At 40.3% G+C, this 22664-nt stretch overlaps 1 protein-coding gene across 5 annotated transcripts in view; it reads right to left on the bottom strand.

Moving 5' to 3' along the window:
- Positions 1-22664, bottom strand: part of LARGE1 (LARGE xylosyl- and glucuronyltransferase 1) — a 205837-nt gene that overhangs the window by 15124 nt on the left and 168049 nt on the right. For 3 of the 5 annotated variants that reach the window (XM_075717525.1, XM_075717532.1, XM_075717548.1), the window contains 3 exons: positions 18040-18195; positions 5951-6114; positions 1196-1474 (listed from right to left, as the gene is read on the bottom strand). In XM_075717525.1, coding sequence (XP_075573640.1) covers positions 1196-1474; positions 5951-6114; positions 18040-18195 — 599 coding nt within the window. The remainder of the gene's footprint in view (positions 1-1195; positions 1475-5950; positions 6115-18039; positions 18196-22664) is intronic. The other 2 variants (XM_075717542.1, XM_075717555.1) reach the window with 1 other exon arrangement.

Raw genomic sequence — 22664 nt, 5'->3', positions numbered from 1 at the left:
GCTAACAACTGTTTCTACATGTGTCTTGAGACAGCTAATGTGTGCAAGGGACAGAATTATTTTTGAGTCCTCATAACACAAGTCAAAAAGAAATATCCCTAAAACAAGTGGGAAACAAGCTGACATAGTGTGATAAAACTTCAGTGATATTATTGAAATCCAGTGTCTTAAAAGCCATAGTGAATTTGGCCCCGTACGTGGATGCAGAAATTGAAAAAGACAGTTAATTCTCCACATGAGGGAGAAATGAGAACAAGATGCTTACTGAGTTATTAAACCTGAAACAAAGGAATTCCTCCATAAGTTTATGCTACTGGAAGGTATATTTCCCTTTACACTCCAAAACCCCAGGCCTACGGACTGAAAGGGATCACCTACAGGCAGACCATCACTGGAACACTTTGATCAACTTTTACCAAATTAGAAGAGAGAGGAAAAGCAGAACTGCTCAGGACTCAGGAACTGAAATCCTCCTGTCTGGCCACAGGGTGTCCTCCTTGCTCTATGCTTTGGCCACAGATGACCAGCCTCTACAGGGGGAAAAGGTCTTTATGAAAAAAAGCTCAGTTAATGGACCAGAGGTCTGCAGTTTGCTCAGCCCAACCTGCTCACATTCGTTATGAAACAACAGACACTGAGGTTACCCTTCCCAGTTTCCTTATGCTAATTACTTTGCCTTGACAGGTGCTGGTGTGGCAGTTGTATTTCTGAGCCGGTTATGCTATCACCCTCTTTTCAAGATATGGAACTGGATTAAGAGTGTCACAGGGACAACAAATTCAGTAATGCTTTGCATGTTTTTTCTGTCACTGACATTAAGAACCAGGGATGTTTAGGTAAATTGTCCAGTTCATGTCTCTGCTAATACAGGATGCTCTCACACATACATAGTCCAGTTCAATTTTCAAACTGATCCTTCTGCTGCTCTGAGGGAATTATTCTGATGGCTAACGGGGCTTACATTTAGACCTGAGTTTTTTCTTCCATAACTGTATTGCTTTACTTCCAGTTAGGGCTCCTTCCTCTACCCTAAAAATTCTTGTGCCTTGCTCGGCATTGCTACACCTTGAACATCTATAAGTTGCCTCTTTCAGATCTGCTCAAACTGCATTTTTTTGGGAATATGCAAGAAGGGTGGGGTGTGGAGGGGCTGAAAACGCAGGTGACAGTGGGAATCCCTCCACCGTCCATTTACCTGAGGTACTCGTAGAGTCCATACATGGGCAAGAAGTCAATGTCAGACAGAAACATGTATGGTGTGCTGATATGCTTCATGGCCACATTCCTTAGGAGATTCACAGGATAGAACTGGCCCTCCTTGTACACAATATGGTAGCCAACATTGTGGCGGCTCATAAGTACTTCTGAGCCCTGGGCGTAGCGCAGAAATTGCTGGGCTTCTGCATCAGAAAGATAGAGTGCCAGGCTGATTGGGCCTTCCCAGTGTTTGCAGATGGCTTCAAGCATCTGGAGCCTGAAAGAGGAAGGGTGAGAATAAGAAAAGGCTGTCTCCCTGTCTGGGACTCTTTGCCTGGGTTCATCTGATCAAGTGCAGGTATCTGTCTCTAAGTGAGACAGATTGGGGTCATTTCACATGCTCTGGAAAGCAATAAATATTTCTATAGCACAATTCATCTCATCTAAGTTGATGTCTCCTTCTGGACAGATGGACTGCACCATAGATATGCCCACTTCTCTCCACTGAATACAAGGGAGCCCAAGATGGCCCTAGCTCAGATACACACATCCACAACTCAGATACCTAAAGCTAGGTGAAATCAACACAATCCTTTCTGCCTCAAGCATCGATGCTGCAGGAAAACCCACATGGACGACGTGACTTCATCTGATGGCAGCTTTGAGCAGTTGCAGGTATCTGTCCATGTGGATCTAATTTCAGGATAGGTGTCTTGTAATCTTAAACAGAGTCTAGTGCACAATTCACACTTCAGGTCAAGCTAGTCTCACACACTAACATACTAGTGCTCTTCAACAAGCTTGTGGAGGAGAAAGGTGTACAGACCCACAGATCGTTTTACCTCCTGTTTAGGAAAACCTCGCCCAAACTTTTGCAAGGCAGTTAGTCATATCTTAAAAGCTGTTAAAAGTGATAGGTCAAGGGAATACTGACTTATATGAACATTTGCACTGACTAGAAGAAAACTCACTGTCAGGGAAAGGGCAAAAGGATGACACATCGATAGAAATGAGATTTACTATGTGCAGGGAGTAAGGAGAGGAGGGAGAGACATGGCATTGCTGCGGAATATCATTAAGAACATTTCAGACAGAATCATCATTTAAAGTACTAATTTGTATATGTTTTAGCAGTATCTCAAATGTCATGAAATAATTTTTAAAACAGGTTGTATCAATATGTATTTTTTAAAACTTCCAGCAGTTACAATACTATTGATGAAAATGACAACAAAATATCTCATAGACAAACATAAATCAAACCCAGTCTGGTCAAAATTGTTTAAGCACTTTGGTAATTTATAGAGAATTGCCTAGAGATTAAGATACGCCACCCAAAAATACAGCAAGGACTGATTACAAAGCCTCTTGAGTTAATACAAAGGGAAATGAACCTATGCAGCCTAGCCAGATATTCTATTAAAAATTAGGAGAAGAGACTATGCAATATGATTATCTTCTCTCCCTTCAAAATCCACATTACTAGATTTTTCCTATTAATATTTATACAGAACACAAGAAAAGTTTTCTGTATCATCGTAATCAGAGAAAATAATTTCCCCCTCCTACTATCTCCCTAAGCTTTGCAGCAGAAAGGAATGATATACCAGCAAACACACATTCTGTTTTAACATTAATAGCTTTTTCCTGCATTTCTGAATGATCGTGATGACATCCAAGACGATATAATCATTTTTTCTTAGGTATGAGATATTACCTTTACTAGTCTACACCTGGTACTTTATTTTCTTTTTATCTATTATTGAAACAAAGGTTATTATCAGCCAGAAACATACAGCCGAATTAGAAACACAAATCAATAAAAGAGATCTAAAAAGTATCTGAAGGCTTTAGGCTTTTGATTGTACAAATAATAAATAGAGAAAAATACTTTTTTTTTTTTTGTGTCTTTTTCCAGCATAGTGGAAACCTATTAATCAGGAGACTCCAATTCATCAGCACTCAGATTTAGGGCAGCCTTTTAAAAATGGAATACTTGCCTAGCAAGAAATGCAGCAAAATGCCTTTCAAGGACTCCAAGCAGTGGACACATGGCATACATAACTTATTTAAATGGCACACCTGATAATGCCTGCAAAGCTTTTCACGATAGCTAAGTGGGAACTGGGTTTTGCTGGTATAAATTTCCAGCCGGACAGCTCAGTGCCCTTTAGAATACTCCATTTTGCTGCGTCGTTCTCATGGACAGGCTCCACTTCCACGAGTTTGATACAGGGACTGCTGGGTGATGCTCATAATCTACTGTCTCTAGGTTGTTACAATAGTCTCCTTTGACCATAAAACTTAGAATTACGAGTTTCTAAGCACAACACGACCAAGTTACTTTGGTTTTGTTAACGGTCTTGAGGAATGCATTCTCTTAAGGACTCTAGAGAAAATAAATACACTCCTGTACTGCACAATAATGAGGTCATCATTTAGTTGGTAAATTTTTTTAAAGGTCTGTTTCAGTCAAGAGAATTCTGCTGGAATTCAAGAGTTCTGTGAAATTATTTGTTTTCACTTTTCTTCTTAAGAATACTCAACCTATTTACAACTCATTCTCACCCAGACTTCAATTAGTGTAATGCTTATCCCGTCTTTCCTTGTCCACATCCTGGTCTCGTATTTTTGCAACTCCCACGCTGATTTCTGAACCCCAGGTACATACCATGCCTTTAAAAAGTCTCCCTAACCAAAACACATGCACGAAAACCATGGTGATGCAAACAAGCCATTATCCAAGAAAATGTCACATCACTATAAAAGGTGACAATTAACCAATAACGAACAACACTGGATGAAGTCTGTCTCAGAGCTTCTATCTAAAGACAGTAATGTTAGCTCCTAAACTACATCCCCCTCTTCCATTCCCCAAGCCTACAGCACAGGCAAACATAAGCCTGTCATGATAGTCACATCAGTCTCAACTCCAACAGGACTATAATTGGAGACACTGGGAGTTGTTGTTTTGCCTTTCCTCATCTTGGATGATCAGTTGAAAGAATGATGCAGGAATGTAGCGTATAGCACATTGTTTATGTACATGTCATCTTACATCTGAGACACTATTCTTAAATGTCTGTGGCTACGCTGGAGGAGTTTAATAAAAGTGGTTTAAAGAAGATACAAAAAAAAAGGCAGTAACTAAAAGATGTGAAAGAAAACAAAGCAGCTAAACAGTTCTTTGGTATGGTATTACTTATTGATTTTAGCTGAAAGAAACTATTTCCAACTCAAATCAATAATTTATAGCAACACACCAACGAAGCAGGGAAAATTTTTCCTGCACAGTATCAGGAGGGCTGTTCTTCCTGAATAAAAATGTGTGGTTCTGTCTATCAATAAAAACATGTGCCCCAGTGAGGATCCAGAAAGGGAAACAGATGCTCAGACATTGCATCAGTGCCAGTGAATCAGCACTGAGCCCCAGCTCATTGTTTTGAATTAAATTCTGGGGGGAAAATATACCATGTGCATACACCAGTTTTACTGATTTACTGTGGCACTTGTTCAGTGTCTGGCTTAATTTATGTCTTTAGTTTTTTACTCAAAGGTTTGTGAACACTTAAGAAATGTTTCCTCAATTAAAAATCAATAGAACAGACACTGATGTGCATAGCAAATCATAACACAATGTGCAGGATGCAGTGCAGAGGCACTGGCGAAACAGAATAGCCCTCAGTTTTTCGTGCTTATTTTTAAAACAGGCTGTAAATGTTTGGTTGATCTGAATTCCTGTGACTCTTGGAATGCTGCTGACCTTCCACTGGGGTAGCAGTGGTGGTATTCATGGGTCATGTTGTATTCTGTATGTTCTCAGCTAAATGAAATATCAGTTTCTGGCTGATATTCAAGGAGTTCTGACCGGTTTTGTAACCCACTCTGATAGCAGTAACTACAAAGTTTGGACTAGATTCAAACTGAGAAGAAGAAGGAAAAAGGAGACTGACAATTCAAAATTTCACAAAGCTGGTTGATCCAGACTGCACTTTCAGAGCTTCTGGAAAATGACAACTCATTGCAATGGTAGGAATCAAAAAGGTGCAGGTGGAATTGTCATGAAATGGATTTTTTTCCCCAAATGAAATACCAGTTAAATTCCACTTTACATTAGAAGTGAAAGTTGAAAAGAGTTAAACTAGAAACATTATTCTGAAAATCAACATTTGTATAAAAATGCAATGACTCCTCTCAAAAGGAGATTTTTCATTTCATAGTAGCACATTAAAAAAACCCCAAACTTTTATTTTCAACTTCCCAATTTGAAACTAAAATGTTTAGTTTTGACTTTCACTATGAGAAAAATCACTAAGTGAAATTTTCTGCAAGGAAAATGCCAATGAAAGCAAAACTAACATTGTCTAATGAGGTAATACTGTGTGTAAAAATTGGTCAGCCACAACTGCTTGCTCAAGTCTATTACAAACATTTTTTGTTTTTTTTTAAGTTGCCGCAAAACTCCACAAATTAATAATGCCTCACAATCCTGACAGATAACAACCCCTGCAGTTCCAGTATTCAGCCTCTCATGAGCTCTACCCACACTCGTGTGTGCACTGCAGAGCTGAAGTCTGGATGCATGTGTGATATCTACATGTGCTACTCCTAATTCAAGAAAGGTCATACACTATGACACCCAAGTTTCTATGAAAGTGAATTTTTTCTCTCCCCAAGCATTACGTAGTTGGATTTCTCTGTATGAACATACTCATTGTCTCACGCTTCCCGATGAACAAGAGATTTACCCTACCTGTCCATTGAAAGCTGAGCCACCAGTGTTACATCGGTATTGTCTGAAGCAGGCTCATATTCGTAATGTAGAAAATACAAATGAGTGCGATGGACGGTGAAACGTTCTCGACGAAATTCATAGCATAAGTCATCCTCATCCAGCTCAGACAGCTGTTTCTGGAGCTGTAAGGAAAGAGTGGACATAAAGGTAAGTTCTTTATAATTATTTTAGCAAATCAGACAGAATGAGGAGGTTGGGAACTTGCAGCATGATGGAACGGGGAGTGGAAGTGGAACATACAGAGTAGCAGGGTTTTCCCAAGCCTTGCTCCTGCAAGTCACTGGACAAGAGATTAGAAGCAAGCACTTGTAAGTAAATTGATAAGGCAGGCAGGCCATTGTATTATGGTCTATATATTGTATATATTATCTGTATTATATACTTTCAACACCCAGACTAGAAATGAAACTGAACAATTTCAAGTTTAACAATCGCCAAGTTTCAGAGTTAATGCTCCAATGTGATGCATAATGTCATTCCTTATTAGAAGCAGTGTTTCAAACTACTCATAGACACACAGCTCCAGTAGACAAGACTCGGCGGCAGATTAAGCTTGTACGCTGGACTGAGCAATTCCTGTTCTGCTGCCGCTGATGGAGAATAGTAACCGCTGCTAGCAGCATGGACAGACAGCTGGAAAAGTAACATCTTGAACTGATCATTATTCCAACTCTTGAGATTTATGTATCTGCATCAGTTCAATTCTGCAATGAAAATAAGTCTTGCAACTGCAGAGATGCCAGAATGAAGCCTACACTTTTAACGCGATTTATGCTTCTGGATACCTAGTTTGAGAAATCCAAAGGATGGCAGATTAGCAGAGAACAGGTATTTTTTTGGCTCCCTTGGAAACCAAGCCCCTTCAAAGTAAAAATGAGCATCTCAAAGCAATCCAATCCCAAGTCACTTAGACATGAGGCTTGAAGAGAATAGAAGTTTAGCTCTGGGGAAAGGAGGGAGAGAAAAACTGACCAAATGTCTATGCAGCTGACCAATTCCATCCCTGAACTATGTTATTTTTAAGCTAAACCCCTGGCTAGATTATTTAAAATGCATTAATTAATTTGAAAGGAAAAATCAGTCATATCTGCTGTAAAATGCATTACAAAATGTAATGAAGATGAAAATTATATATGGTCTTAACATGTCTAATAGAGTTCTGTTTGTGTTGCTCTAAAATGTAGGTTATTAATAAAGGTATCATTTTTATATTTTATTTCTTAAAAACATCATATAAGAAGAATATGACTGCATATTTTTCAGTAAATAAGAAAAATATTCATTTTATAGGAATTTTACAAGTTTTGATAAAAATCACAGTGCACTTCAAAACTGTTTTATGCAACAGATTATTGCATTATAGAGATTCATTTAGATTTAAAAAATCTCTTTTTTTGTCCTGTTCAGAATGATTTAAAGTAATAGTTTCACCACCTTCAAGAAAAAAAAAATGGAAACAGTAGGTGTTTCTTGTTCTAATACTGTGTTAAGAAGAAGAGCTGTTGTTCTTGGAACTATATGCATAATGGTTGCCATCAACAATAATGCTTACAGATGAATGTTTTCCTGTGAAGGCTGATGGAATAATTCCTGATATTTTCCTGTACATCACTCTATAATCTTCTTTTGAATAATGGAAATACCTCCTTTGATTTCAATGAGTTTTGGATCAGGCTCTAATTCTTCTGTGCTATTGTTCTGCACAGATCTTAAAACATCCCTCAAGAGAGACTGCTTTTAGAAAGATAAGAGTCCGAATCTTGACAAATCTTTACTCAGGCAAAACTTCTATTGAAATCAAGATCTCTTTTGGTGGAATAGAAATCAGGAGCTCTTTTACGTATTCTTGGAGTTTCATTCCTTCTGCTTTACAAATCATCATTCACTTGAGCCTGTCCTTTATTTTCCAAATCACAATCAAAAAATATTTGAATTAAACCCAATATGTACAACAATGACTAAAAAGAATATTGTATCTTTCTGTTTCTTCCTTGAAAAGAGACATTAGTATGCCCTTAACAGAATTATCATGGAGATGACTTGAAATTTAAAAGGTTAAAACAATAGCAAAGCACATTTCAGGGGTACCTTACTATCCCGCTGTATGTACAAATGACCAGGCTAGAAGTTTATAATTGCAAGCAGCTATTAACCAGGCAGTCACTGAATGATTATCAGATTACATTTGGGTTGCAAGCTAAGAGGATATAAGTACTTAATTATGAGTTACAGAATAACATTTGGGGCTAAATTACGGCTTTGCATATTACAGAGCCCTAGGTGGGGGAAGAGGAGGAGACACAGCTTCTTAGAGGCCCCAGTATTTTGATGGTGAAACTCACCAAGTCACAAAGTTGGTGATGGAGGTGGAGAGCAGCAAGCAGCAGAGGATCCCTTCTGCCACAGGGAAAGGGAAACCTTGCTCTTTCCGCTGCATTTCTTAGGGTCAGGATTTTGTCACTGTCCTGTCAGACTTTTTCTGAGCCTGCAGCTATGCTGATAGTCCGCAAGGCTGGCGGCTTCTGGCACTTCTCACGACTCATGCTCAGTGAGACGGCTGTGTCCATACCTGCTGGGGAGAGCAGTCCCCAGAAGAACCGCAGGCATGGTGTGCTCTGACCGTCCCCCAGCCTCGGCCCCCAGCACCCTCCACAGGAGTGCAGGCAGGCTGCCAGGGGGAAGCCCAAGCACAGGCTGAGACCCCTGGCTACTATGTGGGCGTCACTTGGCAGGATCAGGCACGCAGCTCCATCAGCACTTTGCAGGAATGCTGGTGCAATCCTTGCCTGCTCACACCATGAGCCTAAACTGCTAGGCGGCCTTAGGAACCATACTCTGCAGGCTGTGCAAACACAGCTTACTTAAGGTGTGCTCCTTCAGGTAGGACAACCAGCACGGGACAGGCTGTGATTTGGCCTGTAGTACTGTCACTGCATACATGGCAAGCGGTCTGCATTCAGGATGGGCCTATCCTGCAATGGTGAAGGCAACAGGCACTGAAAATCAGTAGCATGTGATTATCCATATGAAAACTCCTCTCTTACTGGAAGCAATGCTGGACACACTAGGCACTCTGAATTTGGTCCAGCAAAACCTATAAGCCCACAAGTTATCTCACTGAAGCTAATGGTAAGATGTGCCCAAAGTATCAGGACCAACGTGCTAGGTGCTGAACAGTTTTATGCAGTTTAAAAGCCCTTTTCCCTCTCTCACTTTCTTCGTTCCCCCCAGTTCGTATGTACATTCAGATACCCATGCCCCAGTATCACATACACATACAAAAGCTGCTTCCTCTTTACTACGAAGAGACACATACAATCTATAAATACATATTGCACACTGTCACATGCCACTTTAACACACATACTTAAGAATGTGGAAGATGCACAACATTCGAAAGACAGGGAATTGTCTAAGACAGTCACATATATATCCTTAAATTTATCTTTCTGAGTTACCTCATATTATTTTTCAGTTACATCATCACATAAAATTTCTCCAATGATACCATCTTATCTACAACATGCATATTGCACGGATCCATTATTTACAGACAAAGAACTTACAGCTTGGTTTAAGGTTTGTGCCCACATTACGCCTTTGGGAAAAGATGGGTTTATAATGGGAATGCTGACAGATCCGTGCAAACAGATGCTTACTTAAACACAATGCACCATCAGAATGAGGATCTTCATATCAGCTGGATTTGATAAAAAGATGGCATTGCCATTACGAACCCTTCCATTATACTTACAACAATATGCCTAACATAGCAAAGACTTCTCAACCTTAGAGTGACAGCATGTATTCTCATAAGCGAGTACCTGCTTAGCATGAGATTCACTGTTTCTACAAGATTTTCAATGCTCAGGCTACTTGCCACTAAGCATGTGGGAAATGTCACCTCTAGGAAACACTCTCACAGTTGAAAAATGTATCCTTTTCAGACTGTGTACGATAGATGTTCTCTTAGGAAATACTGTAGTGGGAAACAACAAGTGCTGCCATTAGCATAATGATGTTACTTGTTTCAGAAATAAAAATGGACCCATGACATGCATAATGCCAAAACAAAGAGAAAAATACATTAAAAAAATATATGCTAAGTTACTTCTTTGGGCAAGCAGCTGTGGCAGGTGATCAGATTTCAGCTCAGGAAAAGCAGTCTTTGAAGCTAGGCTGGCCAGAGAGACACAGACAGGCCGGAAAGTATTCAACTCTAGCATAAATCGTCATGATTTACCAGGCCTACCTGTCTGACTAATACATTTGTATGAGATGAGGTGGTGTTTTCTATCCATGTGATAGATGGCAGACCCATATGATACACGGCACACAACATGTACCTTTCACCAGCAAACTGGTTAGTCTGCTCATAAATCTCCCTTCCTAAGGCTGTTCCTAGGGTAAGCAAATTTGTGATTGGCTTTGTTTTTTTTTTTAACTGCTGTGTCACAGAAACAATTTACTTCCCACCAAAATCTACAGAACTTCATCTCAGATGATATCAACCCAAAATCCAGGATCAGAAATATTTTCTTAGGGATTAGTGATATTTAAAAAAAATAGAGGCTATTTAGATCTTGGGAAAGGGGATAAAACCCCTAATGCAGACATCTCTCTCTCATCAAGTGTTTAAGGTGAGGTGAGATGACACTAGGCTTAAGTCACTCACTCACTCAGTATCATGCTAACACAACAGGAACTGAGGAGCTTAGATGAAAACTTTTAGCTTTCAGATCATCCTTCCTTCTCCCAGGTGTGCACAGTTAAGATTCATAGCACACAATCAACTCAGCTTAGCCACTGAGATGAAAACTAACGCCAGCCCAGGATGAAACTATAATCTGGTTATAAACTGCAGCAGTTTCATTTCCTCCTGTGTAGCTGTCCCAGTTCCCACCAGTAGGCAATTTGGATTGCAACATTTAGCGCTTTCGAAGTATGTGAGTTAACTGTTGCCTTTAGCATGGCATAAACAAAGCAGGTGATGATGTAGGGAGGAAAAAGCATTCACTGAGTCTTGTTTGGGATGACCTACATAAAGTACTTCTGGCTTCTCCAATGATTAGTAATAAAAGCCAGACTAATCCCACGTCAATTAAACCTTTATTCCTCCCATGCCGTAAAATTTTGTACATTTGCTATGGGTCAAATTGAGCCTTCTGTGAAACAAAGCTGTGCTAAGGACAAAGAGGATAGTGTCTGAGCAAGCCTACCTAGCAAGAGGAATTTTGCTGCAGCATGTAAAAAGTAGCTAATACTCTTGCTAAATGGAAGTAATGGCTTATCTTGACAGCAAATAATCAACACAATTAAGAACCCAATTTTCAGGCATGCATAACATCTTAGACAGTTCTGTATATATGAAGTACAACTCCCGTTGATCTCAGGTGCAGATATCAGACCTTGGTAGTCCTCAGCATCTCCTTTCCCCAGGTCCCTGCCAAACCTTCTTGGCTGAGCTGTTCCCAGATGTCCCTTGCAGCACAGTGCCTTGACAGGTTGGTCTCCTTGCTTTTGTTTCCCCAGACTGTTCCGAGCCCTGTTCCTTCTTATGTGGCAAGTTCTACAGTCTAAGTCAGTCCCAGCTCTGTTTCTATGGTCCCTGTTCTGTTTCATGGTTCCTATTCAAGTAGCCTGCCAACTCCCTATACCTACAGGTACCCATCAGTCCTTTCCTCTTCCTGCTCCAAACATTCTCTCTCCAGAACCTATGTCTCCATTAACACTTTCCTTTCTGCCTTTGATCTAGTTTTCATCCCTTTTATATGTGAATCTGGATTTTTTCTCCTCTATGCTGTCTGGACATCACGGAGGGCAATGGATGTCCCTCAGAACAGAGACCAAATAGGTTCCTGCTCTCAGCTCTACTGTCCAGTCGGAACCTGGCATGGAGCATTCTGAAGAAACAGTGACAGAAAATTACAATTTTTGTCCAGGCCCCCTGCCTGCAGCATGCTTAACTCTGCTGCGTCACTGGGATATATATAATCTGGTCAGATGTATCCACGCACACTCCTAAGAAAGAGTCTCCAGAGATCTGATCCTCCTTAAGTCAAAGAAAACACTACTGACGAGGTGTAAACCATGATTTTTCAACATTATAATTTGCCTAAGTTTTCACCAGGTTGGCAAAAGACGTGTTCCTGGCCCAAAAGTCAGTTCCTTCTCTGAGTTATGGAGTATTTCCATGAAGAGGTCAACAGAACTTGTGGTGTGGGCAACCCCCCCAAGCTTTTCCTCATATTTCACTTTAAAAATGAGAGAAAAGAAAAAAAAAAGGCTTACCAGCATGACAAAAAAATCCCAGTCCATGTGATCCCCCATCTAGCAATATTATAAGCAGTTGAAAGCGGTATAAGGGGAACTTTTCAGGCAACTAACAGGATGGCCTACCAGCTCAGCATTTAATAACAATAACAGTTATAATAATAGAAACAACACAGCTGGGGAAGTCAGGATTTCACCTCAAAACTGCCATATGCCATCTGTTGTTACTACAGAAAGACTATGTCATGACAAAATAGTAACTTTGAATCCCAGTCCTACAAATGATGCAGTATTCTGAAATTCTGCAGGAGCAAAGGGTACTCAAAGCATCACTCTGACTGCAAGTTCAGCACCCTGATCCTGACTTGGAAGTTCCCTTTGCATGCTATTTTCAGACATTCAAAAATTGCTAAATTTGTTAGTAGAGTTTAAACTGTGTGGTACATTGCTAGAATCTCCTGCTCTTCTGGTGGATATTACAAGCTGTCATGCACAGCCATTTGCTAATATTAAGAATCTCTGGTTTTGCACAAAAAAGTAAATAAGTAAAAACACACTTAGTAAGTAAGTATACACCTAAGCAAGTGTTTTCAGGGAGAGCTACATTTTTTACACTGTTTCTTTGTACTGTTGATTTGCAAATCTGAAAATAAGAATCTGCAGAGAATTTTTTCCTGTGTTTTCTGAAAGTCTTCTCTAATGGGAATCTACTGTCTTTTTCTTAAACTGAGTTAAATCACTTTAAAATTCCCACTGATCTTGCTCTGGGCTTTGGATCAGGACACAGGCTTCACTAACAGGGGACACCCCATTCAACCTTCAGATTTAATGCTTTGGCAGAAGTACCTGGTGAGAAGCTGTCTGCAGGAAAGAAGTTTTATGAGAATGCTAAAAGGTTGAGTGTGTGCCTGTGTGCTAAAATCAGGCTTACAATATCTGTCCTATAGTGTAACTATAGAGATAGGCTGGTACATAGAAAATCCTGTTGAAATATTTTAGGCTTTACAGTAGGTCCTTTAGAATGAAACGTTGGACATAAGCATTAAAAGCCAATAGGAACCAATCAAATTTGAGATTATTGTGGGCTTTGCCTTCGTGTGTTTCCCTAAAATCTTCTGCATTGCATCAAAATAAGAAAGGAGGAGTGAGAAGGAGCAAATAGCACGAAGTAGGATGGAGTGACTAAGGATGTGCTTCAAAGGCCACTTGAGTCAATGGCTGTGTTTACAGGAGGATTTGGTTCACATTCTGAATTTCCCATCCAGAATCTGCACAAAAGGCATAGGGGTGACTGTAATACCAATTTGCAGAGAAGAGTCTGCTCTGTGCAATCTCATTTTAGTATATACTGAATAAAGGGGACTTACAGTACTCTCTATGGCAAGGAGCATGTGGCAGGCTCCTGTCCGCAGCCTGTCCCTGCAACACGCAGGGTCTTTCAGCTTGAATATTTCAAGGAAAGGATGGTACATATATGTACACATAGACATACATATAAGCATTTTTACATAAACAGAAAAATTACTCCACTCTCTATTTCTTTGCCTCCAATATTTCAGTTTCAGAGCCCTATCTGTTCTGTTCATTCCCATTTGTAACGTTTTGGAACCTAGTAACAGCGCTGTTAGTAGGTGAAGATGAACAACTGACTAGATCAGGACTATGCAGTGTAAGATCCAAAGACTGTCTTTAGACCTCTTAAAATTCAGTCTGTGGTATTATACTTCCCTAGCAAACATTAAAAAAAGGAAAGTACTAATCCTTCCACATGCATACAGACATATATATTTAAGGATACATGCATGCACACACATACACAGGAAGAGTGAGAGAGATTAATGTAAGATACTTTTTAAACTAATGCCCCTGTACATCTCTCTAGCACTGTAAAGAGTCCTTAAAACCAGAAGATACACAATTTACATTCATTTTAAGGCCATCTCAGTACCGATGAGAAGTGTAAAGGGGCCTTAGAGTAACAGAACCAGCCCAATGGTACCCACTGCCACACTTCCTTTTCACATTTTACATATATTTGCATTACAAATGACAGTCCTTATTTACAGGTTGCATTCTAAATAAAACATCATTACAAATATTGAACTGCAGAGAAGCAGTGGCTGGCATATTGGAATATGACCTTAAGGGTAGATTCTGATACAACCAGACTGTGAGTGACAGACTCAAACCAAGCCACTGCTTCTTCCACAACAGGACTCAGTGCATTTAGTGCTTAAGTCATTCTCTCTGATTATAAAACCAGCAGAGGTATTCTAACATTTTGTCCAGTGGTCCACAGTGCAGAGAAGCACAGGCAGCTGAAGGAGCACCTTTTACCCATATATAATGCCTAGCATAATAAAGCCCAATTTGGGGCTGCTACTCTCCATTCAGAGAAGAAAGAAAAAATAATAGGTATGAAGATAAATCAAATAGCAATTCCTACTTTATACATACCTGACTTTGCAGAAATTACAGCCTTTTATGTAACATATACCTCAATACAAGAAAGACATTGAGGTGCTGGAGCGTGTTCAGAGAAGGGCAACGAAGCTGGTGAAGGGTCTGGAGCACAGGCCTTATGAGGAGCGGCTGAGGGAACTGGGGTTGTTTAGCTTAGAGAAGAGGAGGCTGAGGGGAGACCTTATCGCTCTCTACAACTACCTGAAAGGAGGTTGTAGTGAGGTGGGTGTTGGTCTCTTCTCCCAAGTAGTTAGTGATAGGACGAAAGGAAATGGCCTCAAGCTATGCCAGGGGAGGTTTAGATTGGATATTAGGAAAAATTTCTTCATGGAAAGGGTAGTCAAGCATTGGAACAGGGTGCCCAGATTGGTGGTGGAGTCATCATCCCTGGAAGTGTTCAAAAAACGGGCAGACGTGGCACTCTGGGACATGGTTTAGTTTAGTGGGCAAGGTGGTTGTTGGGTTGATGATTGGACTGATGATCTTAGAAGTTGTTTCCAATCTTAATGATTCCTAGTTTTTACTTTCATTATAAATAACCCAGCCACCAAGCCAGGAAACATGAAATTGCTACTCTACCCTTAACTGGTTTAGTGGTGGACTTGGTAGTGTTAGGTTAATGGTTGGACTGGATGATCTTAAAGGTCTTTTCCAACCTAAACGATGCTATGATTCTATGAATCCTAATGGAAATGCATGGCTGCATCTTGTCAGACTAAAGGTCTACCTAACCCAGCATCTTGCCTCCAGCTGTGAGCTGGCTGCCTAGAGAGGAGTGTAAAAGCAGGGTGAATGCAGTCATGCATTCTCAGAATGCCCCCCTAGTCCTGAACTTGTGGTTCAAGGACTTCCTGCACCAAAGCTTAACAGCTCCTGATTGATTTTCTTTCCATGAAGAGTCACTTTTTGAGCATATGTGTATTTTTAGCAACATTACCTCCAGCTCAAAGCTTCATTACATCGCGGGTGAAATGTCTGTCTGTGTTTTGAACCTGCTACTGGCTATTTCCACTTCATGCCCGCTAGTTCTTGTACTGGGAGGAATGACAAACAGTGGCTCCCTGCTCACCTTACAAGATGCTCCACTTCTGAAGATTATCCCCTAATACATCATGGGAATGTACTGTATTTTAATAGGACACCTGTGACACTGTGTACTACAGCAGACAGGGAGTGAGAGAAAGAGTGGTTTTCATGATAGTCCTATTCTTAGGGTCTCATAACTTCAAAGCTGAAACTTCCTTTTTGTATTCCACAATTAAAAGGACATAGTCAAGTTTAAAGGGGAGCTTACATCAAGGGTAAGTAATAAAAAACAATGTCTCCTGCTAAGTGACTACTCTTAAGCTATCTGAAGTTAGATTTTTTTCTGTATCTGATTATTTTGATAGAAGGCTGTTAACTTTTGGTGTCTCTTGGCAAGTTAAGCCTCATGTATTTTTGTATGTCTAGCTCATTCTTTTCCAGTATCTCTTTTTTTTTTTTTTTATTTATAATTGGAAGAATGAGTTACATTTCTTTTTCAGACACAAGCCATACCATATACCATATTGCGTTCTACTTGTCTTGAATAAGAAACAGGCTTGAACAGTTAGTCATTTCCAGTGTCTGTCAACTAGATACAAGTTCAGTAAAATGAGCCATTTTAAACTTTCAGGACTGCCATTTTCAGCACCAAGAACTTGCATTCACTGTGCACTGCTCCCCACCAACTTTTTGTCTGGAATAAATCTGTTTATTCAGGATTTATAGAGCTCTGGAAAATAGAGCAACAAGTCTGTGACTGCATTCATGCTCTTCGAACCCCCGCAACATATTGTGAATTCAGTATAATTTTAATCTGCATTCTTAAAGTGTGATGAAGGTGTGTTTTATTCTGTTGCCTTTTTTTTTAATGTCTCACTCCCCTTTTCTCTTCCTATCCTATCCTCTACTCCGTCTATTGTATCTTGATGTCTCTGACCGCCAGGCTCTTAGCGGTCTTTTATCACATTCAGTTCACTTGGTTGTCTAAAAGTCTCTCACTCTCGCAGAGGATTTTCTTTCTCCATGTGCTTTTGCTCTCACTGTGTGCTCGCTTTCTCTCTCTCATCCCTGCTTCAGTCTCTCCCAGTTGATGTTTATCTCCAGCTTCTCATTGTTCCACACTCCTCTCAGAAGCCAGTGAGATGGTCAAATAAGTATCTGGGAAGCCATGCCTTGGGCTAAAATATATCTATCCAATCTATGAGTGCTATGGTTAAAAATTCAGAATGGTATCTCCTGCAGTCATTTTACCCACAGACTAAATGGAAACACTACAAGCCTCAATGATGCTATTGATTGCCAATTACCTCTTAACTGCTAATGTGCATATGATACTGGCTTTGCTTTATTTTTATATAGAGAATGTTGTATATTTTAGATTTTTTTTTCTTGAAAATAACATAAAATGTTACAGCTTTCTTTTTATTTCCTTTCAGACTATGTAGCCAAAATTGATACTTGGTCTAGGAATCTCCAGAGACCACATTATACACAAGGAGTTCATATACATCTGTGTATAAACGTTTCAGTTAACAGTTTTTTACATTGGAACTGTATGTACTGAGGCACACACACACATAAGAACATCTGTATGTAAACATCCTTGATTTCAACCATTTTCAAAGGATTTGCTTCATCTGAAATGTTCTGATTGCAAATTTTATGCAGATACACATAAATGCTGCTGTGTTTGGTTGGGGGCAGTGCAGAAGAAGACTGCACAGTCTCACAGTGTATGTGTACCTTCAAGTATTAACTCATTCTGTAGTTTGCAGCATGGCAAAACCTCATAGACCTAAATCCAGCAGTCTTGATATTTTAATTTCTTCTTCATTATTTGTACATTAGTATCTACCAGCCAAAACTGACATCACTGTATGATGAGCAAACACACAGGAAGAAAAAAGCCCTTCCCCTGGAAAGTTTTAGGTCTAAGGGTGAGATTTGCAAAATTGCCTAATGGAATTAAGAGCCCAAATCCTCATTTTCAGTTTGTGATCTTACTTTTATTGGGGATTTTTAAAAGGCAAGGCAGCCAAAAAACCCCAACAAAAAACAGGGGAAAGGCAGGATTAATATGACAGTTTCACAGGCAAGGAACTGAGGTAGAGTGAGATTAAATGTCTTGCACAATGTCACTCTTGGAATCTGAGCACTGACCTCAATTCTCCCGAGTCCCTCTGCACTGCACTACCCACGCCACCAACTCTCCAAGTCTTCATGTAGCCTGTTGTGCCTTGTATGAAACACCCTTTAAATCTTCAAGCCCTAGACATCCCACTTACATTTTCACTGTTAACGTCGGCCTCACTGGGGCAGCCAAAGAGTTCCCGTCTCAGCAAATTCCCATCATATTCCAGGAATGTCAGGTAGAGGTTGCGGAAAAACTCCACGTGCTTGTTCTTCACTCGTAGCTTCTTTGGTGAGTTCCAGTGAATCACCTCAGAGGGAAAAAAAGAGAAAACACATCCTGCTGTTAGAATACCGATTTGTTTTATCTGCTCTTTTTGTGTGTTCAGTTCACTGCCCTCTTAAAACAAAAAAACCCAACCCCAAAACTACACGTATTTCCTTCTGTCTTTTTATCAGGAAGGCTTTGCCACGTCTTTCACAAGTAACTTGTGATGTGCTTTGAAACTCCTCCATAGGATAACCTGCAAATTTGAGTTAGGGTGCTGCTCTAGTTTGTGATGCAGCACCTCATAAATGCTGCCACAACTCTAATCACGGACCTGATCGGTTATGGACTCTGTTGAAGAAGGTGGCAGGATGAGGGACACAGGGATGTAGGTATTAAACATTAATCTCAGATTTCCACATGACTGTTTCAGCTAATGAAATTGATTCACTGTTTCAGTCCAGGCAGACTCTTCTCTGGTTAGGTATTGAGAAGAAAAAGCTTGAAGTTAATTCCGATACCCATTTACACCCTTCAAAAAGAACTGAATTTAACCTGACTTCCTTTTTGCCATTGCTTCATTTAAACAAGACTGATCTCAGTTGTGTCACACAACACAGTGATGCAGTACAATGCTTCACCCTTTGAATTCCCATTTCTAGCAGGTATTCAGCCTCTGCTAATGGGAGATGACTCTCACACTGGCCTAGACTTAACTCTAATGCTGACATAAAGGACCTGATTCTCATTTACATCAAGGCAACTTTGCATTGCTGCCAGTGTGAACGAGAATGGGGCCCTAAGGAAAAACTAAGAGGGAGCCAAAAGTGGCTTGCAGGAATGATTTAATTTTATAGAGGCTATATTTTAGGCATAAGGAAAAAACCCATCAAATGCTTTGTATTCAGTTTTATTCCTGTGGCTTCTAAAGAGATTAAAAAAAAGTCTCCTTTGGGAATATTTCCAAGCGAGGAGTTCTGGAGATTCTCTGAATCCATTAAGTTAATTGCGTGAAGGCACTGTGTCACTCACACACAGCCACAGAGCTGCAACGCCAGCTGCCGAGCCGTTCGCACGGTAAGCTTTGCTCTGAACGTTGCATTTGTGGGAGGGAACGCACAGAGCTGAAGCGCAGCACGTAGAGCAGAAGCAGCCCAGAACAGATGAACGCAGTTCCCTTGGTGTCAGCAACACAACTCCACAGGAACAGGGAGCCCTCTGAAATCGCACTCTCTGTTGCCGAATGAGTGGACTGGAGGAGGAAAGAGCAGGATGTAGCCTGAATTCTTCCTGTACTAACTTCAGCAAACAACGTAGTCTCTCCACTGAGTATTTATACTGCCATAAAAGCTATGGCAGTCTCTTCTACATACCCAGCACCAAGGAAAGTATGTCGTCACGGGGAAAGCTTTAACCCTTCCTGGGATTTCACTGCTGAGGCTACTAGTATGTCAGAAAACCACACATGCAGTTACAGAAAAGCAACTTTAGGGAAAAAAGATAATTTCAGAAATTGGCAAATCACTTTTTCCAGTTATAGGAACACTTTAAATCAAGATCATGATGCATCTACACACTGTATAAGTCTGGGAAATTATTTGGACAAAAATACTTGGTGTAGACATTTTTCCCAGGTAATGCTACATTCTTTGCTGGTTTTACCTTTGCCCGTATGTTTGGAAGTGTGGCTTAACTGTGTGATAACACGTTGCTGCAAGATGTTCTGAAAATACAGAACACCACAGAAACAAAAGGAGCTTAAGGTAGGTTAGGACATAAACTTAAGATGATGGATTTCCTCCACTGAAAAATGGATCTTCAAAATCTCCTTTCTTTGAAAAGAACTTGACATTACTTCATCCATTGCATTTAACTGTGGCAAAAGGCATTAAATGCATGCAAAAAAATCTCAATGCTTGAATCCTACCTCAGGGAAACAGGCACACATAACAGAAACATAGGGCTGAAGGAACCAAAAGGGCTGCTTAACAGTTTTACAGGGTACTAGTATGCATTTTTACAAGCAGGCACAGAATGGAAACTGCCTGCTGGTAACTTGCACTTAATTTAAGAGTGGATCAAAGAAAGCTGAGACGCTGGCAAGTGGGACAAAAAATACTTGCTAAGAAAAATCGACCTACTACTCTTACACTTCATGTCAGTTTCCTTTTGGATGTCTTCACAAGCATCCTATACCCTTGCTGAGCACTCTGACCACTCACCCTGGGGACGAGCACAGAAATGGCTAATGATGATAAACTCAGTAACTGTTACGGGACAGGCTCCCTGGTGCTGTAGGAATTTCCCATCAACATACACTATTGTCACATCACAGCCAAGTACTGGTGTTGACGCCTCTACCCAGTTGTGTGTGGGGTGATGTCAAAGACAGACAACTGCAGCTGTCAGCGTAGCGGCTCTTTGCTGCCGTGCTTCAAAATCTGTTGTGTGTGTAAAAGCTGGTAAGTGTCAAGGGCCTAGCTGGTGGTTCAGATCTGATCAGATTTGAAACGTGTCAGGATGCTGCATGTGTACAGATGTCAGGGGAGCCTGGAGTGAACTGAAGAAAGCTGAATGGAGCTGATGACTAACCAGAAAAGCTGATTTTTTAATCAAGAAAGACAGCACATGCCAATGCAGCTAAAGAACATCAAGGAACTATGAAACCATCTGGATGACCTGAGGTAGGAAAACCACAAAACAGGTCTAGCGAAAAAGCAGGCTGCGTTTCAAATGTACATGATTAGATAAATATTATGTGATATATGAAGGCATAAAAAAGAACAGCAGGTTTCAAAAAGCAACAAGACTCTTAACCATTGACATACAACGCTACTTCCAAAGACCATATTCTTTTTTTGCAGTCAGCCCACAATTCACCTTCAGTTCTGACTGCAGCTGTCTGATTTGGTCTATTGCACCATCAGCTACAGCAGAAGTTGTACAGGCCACGACATCCTTGTATAGCCTGTCACGGGCATCAGTAAAGTACACAATGAAGACAATGGGCAGCACAAGTAAAGCTGTGGCCATTACGTTAGAAACTTTATTGTGGGCAACAATGAATTGATTGGAGAAAGAAAAAACAGTTGGAAAGAGACTACAGGGAAATCAGAAGGAAAAAAAAGTCAAACTTAGAATCCACTTTATTTGCAGACTGAGCAAGTATTATCTCAACATTAAAAAGAGAAAGGGAGTCTAGAAACTAAAAATCTCATTACTACAAGATCCCCTTTCCAAGACTGAATAGCACCATAATACTGTGTTCATTTCTTTTTCTATTTTCCCTCCTAGTTTCTAAGCTATTCGAAAGCTCTGTTGGCTTACAGAGGAAACTGCAGCTAGAACGTATAAAATTCCAGTGCCATTATCTGGGTGAACGCCTCAGGAACAGTGCTAGCCTTCAGGCTGTCTCACGGATCCTTCCCACTCCTGCTCAACGCCTCCTGAGAACTAAGAAAAATACGCTCCTTAATCTTCATTTAGCAATTTAACTACTGAAAGATCAGAACTTAAAATTCCACATCTATTTAACACTTGGTTAGTCGTCATTAAGCAACTTGGCACTCTCTACATTTCTGTTAATACCATCCTAGTTAATCAGCAACCGTTACCACTCACTGATTATGCTCAGCCAGCCTCCTGGAATACTTCCATACACTTGTGACCTAGTGAAACAGGCTAACTGCGCCAATAGTTCCCATTTATTCATCAGGTTCTGACCCAAAGCACTCAAACGATGACACAGTTGGAGCCTTGTAGACCGGCAATGGGATCTGAGATGGAAGGTAACAGAGGATGTTATACATTGGCAGAGTATAGGAGAGGGCTCTAAGGCCTGTTATCTGCACGGAAATACACATGGAAAAGAAAAATCCCATCAATCCTCCTTAGGTTACCAGCTGCATTGTCCTCTCTGGGGAGATTAAATATTTCAAATCTGATGTTCAAACCACTAAACGATAAGCTTCAACACAACATTATTCCTACAGGTACCTTTATCCCCTGAAGCATCTTCTCTCTCCAGAAGAAGTATTTGGCCAAATATTTCCTTAACCACAATCTCCTCCATTTTTTACCCAAAGACACATCTTGATAATTTCTCACCCTCCTTCAGCCCTTACAAAATCAAAGAATACATGATATCCTGTATACCTATATAACTACTTTCCAGGCTGAAGGGGCAAAAAGTAAGAATAAATCAAGCTTAAATTTAAGCCTAAAGAAGTTTAATTTTGCAAAGCAGTGAACAGATATTCTTAATTAAGCCCATGAGCATGTCACAATTTGGGTAAATACATAAAAGTGGTATTTTGTAGATGGGGAGCTTTTCTGCTTAAAAAATAGACTCCTTGTTCACGCCACCAGACAGTTCCCACTGAAATCAACACAAGTTAAATGTTCAGCAAATCTGTACAGTAAAGCCACCTATATATGCCACTTTAATGCCATCTCAGTAGGCTTTTTTTCAGGCACATATTATTGAAAAGTTTAAATATGCCCCAACTCACA

This window comes from Pelecanus crispus, chromosome 1, assembly GCF_030463565.1.
Source record: "Pelecanus crispus isolate bPelCri1 chromosome 1, bPelCri1.pri, whole genome shotgun sequence".
Classification (NCBI taxonomy): Eukaryota; Metazoa; Chordata; class Aves; order Pelecaniformes; family Pelecanidae; genus Pelecanus; species Pelecanus crispus.
The sequence above is the reverse complement of the archived record's forward strand: the minus strand, read 5'-3'. Positions and strand labels throughout refer to the sequence as shown.